Source organism: Palaemon carinicauda, unplaced genomic scaffold (genome assembly GCF_036898095.1).
Source record: "Palaemon carinicauda isolate YSFRI2023 unplaced genomic scaffold, ASM3689809v2 scaffold770, whole genome shotgun sequence".
Taxonomy (NCBI): Eukaryota; Metazoa; Arthropoda; class Malacostraca; order Decapoda; family Palaemonidae; genus Palaemon; species Palaemon carinicauda.
In genome coordinates, this window is record NW_027172061.1 from 57,501 (window position 1) to 62,500 (window position 5,000).

At 37.7% G+C, this 5,000-nt stretch overlaps 1 protein-coding gene across 1 annotated transcript in view; it reads left to right on the forward strand.

The window, feature by feature from the left end:
• The first annotated feature begins 246 nt into the window (after positions 1-246).
• LOC137637476 (uncharacterized) overlaps positions 247-5,000 on the forward strand; it is a 7,331-nt gene continuing 2,577 nt past the window's right edge. Inside the window, exon 1 of the mRNA XM_068369662.1 lies at positions 247-429. Within this exon, the coding sequence (XP_068225763.1) occupies positions 247-429 (183 nt within the window). The remainder of the gene's footprint in view (positions 430-5,000) is intronic.

Genomic DNA, 5,000 nt, shown 5'->3' on the forward strand with positions numbered 1-5,000 from the left:
TTTGGTAGACATGTGTGCTTGTCGTTCTCTTTTGCCAACGGAACTCTTCAGGACACAATGTAGTCTGTCTACGTATGCCAACGTCTGCTAGGTAGCTGCCAACAGGTTTTGCGATACCCACCTAGGATTACAAGAACCTCATATTATTGTTTGGAAACGGTAAATTTAATTGGAAGTTTCTCGTTGCTGACGTCACATTGCTAGTCCTTGTTGCATATTTCCTATTTTATTTCCACCTTCTGGTCGATGTCGCCTATAGACGATTGGTCAACGCAGACTTGTACTTGCCGACACCTCCTCAACCCACCCCCTCCAGCCTTGCTCTTTACATCAGAGCACCCACGGATGTCAACGCCCATCTACTCACGTCATACCCGGAAGTTTTCCGTCCAGAACTTCGCCAAATGCCCACGGCTCGTGCCAAGCACGGTACGTATCCCCATATCAAGACGATGGTGTGGCGGAATGCACACAAAAGCAACCCCCACACCCTTGATCACTCTAACAGACAATTGTCTCCACAAAACAAAATTTCCCCTCACGTTATCTAAAACCAGACTCTTAGACAAAAAAGACAAAATACACAAAACATAACCTTAAAACTATATTTCCTAGTACCAAAAAATCGCTTAATACTAAAAATCACCAACCATATTCCATAAGCAAAAAAATTATCACAACTCAGTACTACAATCTTAACACAAAATAAACATTAATTAACAAAAAAAATACTTTCGCAATCAAATAAACCCTAACAAAACTTGAAAACTAGAATAAACCACAACCACAAACATAAACAGAAATATTTTATATATTTCTGAGAGGACACCTTCGTCCACACAAGGGCCAACAGTCTTTTATAGGCAAACTACCACTATATGGTAAACAGGAGAGTCTCTTAATTTGCCATAACGGCCTCAACTCCTTGAGTCACAAGTGTCAAGATCATCATCATTATCATCATCATCATCATCATCATCAACAACAATCGGAAGTAAACGGGCCAGATCAACAACAATCGTCGTTTCAAAGCGCAGTCTAAATATAATCAGTTCCAGGCCAAGTCATCACAGTGAATTTCAAAAAAAGAAATCTCTCTCAAAGGAAGAATTGCATCCTGAAAAATTAAAAAAACAGGAAAACAATTACAAACACACCTAACTAACTGAACTATCGCACTATAATCAAAGATAAATAACAAATTGTTCCTATCATTCACAATCACGACAAGCAAATATAAATAAAACTGTACTTACTCAGAAAATAAATAATAAGTTCCACGCTGGTCGAAAAATGATTTAAAACTGTAATCCAGCACTCACAAACACAACTGCCTCAAGCTGCAGTCAAATCAAAATAACCATTCACCCAAGACATTCACTACTGTCGTAACCTAACTAAAACATAAACAAACAATCTCATTTAATCCAACAGTCTTTCTCACAACAAACAATCGATACACTAACTACCTCTCTCTCTCTCTCTCTCTCTCTCTCCTCTCTCTCTCTCTCTCTCTCTCTCTCTCTCTCTCTCTCTCTCTCTCTCAGGATTTAGCAAACAAAAAATAAATCAAAAATGAATCCTTCACATTCCTCCCCCCTTACTTTGCCAAATCCTTCTCACACAACACTTACATTATTTTTTTTCATTACCCAGTCGCATTCGGGAATGGGACCTCCACTCCGAGTAACTGGGCCTTCATACACTCTCATTCACTTCCTTATCACAATCATTCGCTACATTAACACTATTCCTATATAAATCCCTATCATCTAATATATCATGTACAATCCCGTCTACCTCGTTCTCATCTGGCCCTAAAATTACACTCATTTCTGTGAAAAGTTCATCCATTTCGTCAAAAACATTCTCATCTTTAGCAAAAGTATCATTCTTGCTACTTATCATTCTCCTATCTCTTACTCTTGCGTTCGTCATCCTTTCTTTTACATCATCTAAGGAAAAGCCACATACACTATAGGTATCATTCATACTCAGCCATGATTCATCTGTATTAATACATTCATCCTCCACACTCACTTACACATTTACACCCTTGACATATTTATTCAGATTCCTACCTATACCTATGAATTTCCATTCTACTTTCTCCTCACTTAAAACTTTCAAACGCCTCTTTTCCTATATTCAACTAACACTAATTGTTTTTTTTTCCAATCCTAACTTCACGTGCATAATAGATTCATACTTGCTCATTTCCAACTAATTATTCATCCAATTCTCACAGACATTGATCCTATTCCTTCCGCACAGACAGGACGACTCACCCAGCTTCATGCCCATCTGAACCACATTCAGTACACTTGCCCCGTGAGTCCTTGCACCTTTTAGCATACTGACCATCCTTACCACAATTACCACAAATCACATTCATACGATTACTATGACATCCACTCGCTACATGCCTAGTCATACCACACCGATAACATTTTCATACCACACCGATAACATTTTACCCTTTTGTCTTTCTTGCACTCGCTAATTCTATGCCGTACCTCACCACATCCAAAACAAGCACCCAGGGCCCATCTGCATTCATTCTTCTTAGGTCCTACTTTCCCACATCTATAACACTTCTCTTCACAGATACAACTACCTGACCCACCTTGCTGTACACTAGCACTCCTATCCCTCCAAACCTGATTACCATGCCTAAAACCTTAATTTGTCCTTACAGGTATTCCCACATTACTCGCCCTAACACTCCTCTATACTACATTATCAGCTACCCTCATTGGTCCTCTCATAACAGCATCTATAAAACTAACAAATTCTGGCACACTTTTATCCACTCCACTTCTTACTCACAGATTTACTTTCTTTCATACATCTATCTAACTCTAAGATATCATACCATGTCAATCTTTCTTTCGTCCACCTCATCTTCTCCTTACGTTTCAAATTAATAAATTCACTCACATTCTCAGGTATTGTCGCCAAAAACTTCCTCATTAACTCCTTATTCTCATTTATGCGTTCATCCCCATACTTCTTCCTAGCTAACGTTTCCAACCTACATACATACATTAATGTAGCTTCTCCTGCATTCATCCTTGCCTCATCAAAATTATTCTTACGCTTATACCTAACACTCCTTTCATACGTTTTACCTGCTCAATTATTTTCTTTTTCACACTCTCATTATCAACGTCACCTACACTCATTATGACATCATACATCGTCAACAAATACCCAGTCAAATATTCTCCTAACTCCCTAGCCCAAACTCTCTTACTATCACCATACTTATCCTGACAATACCTCTCATACTCCTCGAAAAACTCGTATACATTCCTACTACTATGCTCATTGAACCTTTCACACCGCGGTAGCTCTCTCAAACACAATCTTACATACATCACGTTCATTCTCACTGCTATCATCACTGCTACCTTCCTTCTTGTTTCCTATTTCCTCGCTAGGATATAAGGAATCTAATTCAACACTCAAATTTCTATCCTTAACTATTCCTTTCTTACCCTTTCTCTTACTTACCACTTTTACCCATTCATGATCATCCTTGCTATCATTCTGGTACTTTTTCTTCCCTTTCTTCACATCACTTTTATCTTTCTTCTCATTTTTCCTATCACATTGCTGTTCATCCTTACTATGCTTAATTCCCTTATCTTCAATCGCACTATTACTATTACTATTACTGTTACTATCACTTCCTTTCCCATTATTACCTACCTTAACCTTCTCTTCCACTAACAACCCTTTACCTGTAGCAGAGGCCACTCCTTCGACTGCACCTTCATCCATTAAAGTTTTCATCATCCCCATTACTTGGAACATCATATCTTCCATTCGTTTCTCCATTCGTTTTTCATTCTCTCGCATCCTCATCTCAACACCATCTTCCACTCTCTCTACAGTTCCCTAAGTTTCCTATGCATCTCCTCATTCTCACAGTTCAACCTCTCATTCTCTACTAGCAACCTCTCTTTCTCAACTATCAACTTCTGCTCCCGTTCTTTAACCAACCGCAATTCCTCCCTCAGAAACGTGTTCTGCTCTTCCATTTTTCAGTCATATATCTAATTTCTTAACCTAATGATGTCCTTTGTCCAAGAGTCTAACTTCAATCCTACCTCGGTAGTCCCTGTTCGGGCGCCAAAATAATGTGTCGGGATGCACACAAAAGCAACCCCAACACCATTGATCACTCTAACAGACAATTGTCTCCACAAAAAAACTTTCCCCTTACGTTATCTAAAACCAGACTCTTAGACAAAAAAGACAAAATAAACAAAACATAACCATAAAACTATATTTCCTAATACCAAAACAATCGCTTCATACTGAAAATCACCAACCATATTCCATAACCAAAAAAACTATCACAACTCAGTACTACAATCTTAACACAAAATAATCATTAATTAAAAAAAAAAAATAATTCTGCAATCAAATAAACCTTAACAAAACTTGAAAACTAAAATAAACCACCACCACAAACATAAACAGAAATATTTTATATATTTCTGAGAGGACACCTTCGTCCACACAAGGGGCAACAGTCTTTTATAGGCAAACTACCACTATATAGTAAACAGGAGAGTCTCTTAATTTGCTATAACGGCCTCAACTCCTTGAGTCACAAGTGTCATGATCATCATCATCATCATCATTATTATCATCATTATCATCATCATCATCATCATCAACAGCAATCGGAAGTAAATGGGCCAGGTCATCAACAATCGTCGATTCAAAGAGCAGTCTAAATATAATCAGTTCCAGGCCAAGTCATCAACAGAGAATTTCACAAAAAAAAAAATCTCTCTCAAAGGAGGAATTACGGCCTGAAAAATGAAAAAAGGAAAAACACTTACGAACACTCCTAACTAACTGAACTATCGCACTATAATCAAATATAAATAATAAATTGTTCCTATCATTCACAATCACGACAAGCAAATATAAATAAATCTGTACTTACTCAGAAAATAAATAACTTCCACGCTCGTTGAAAA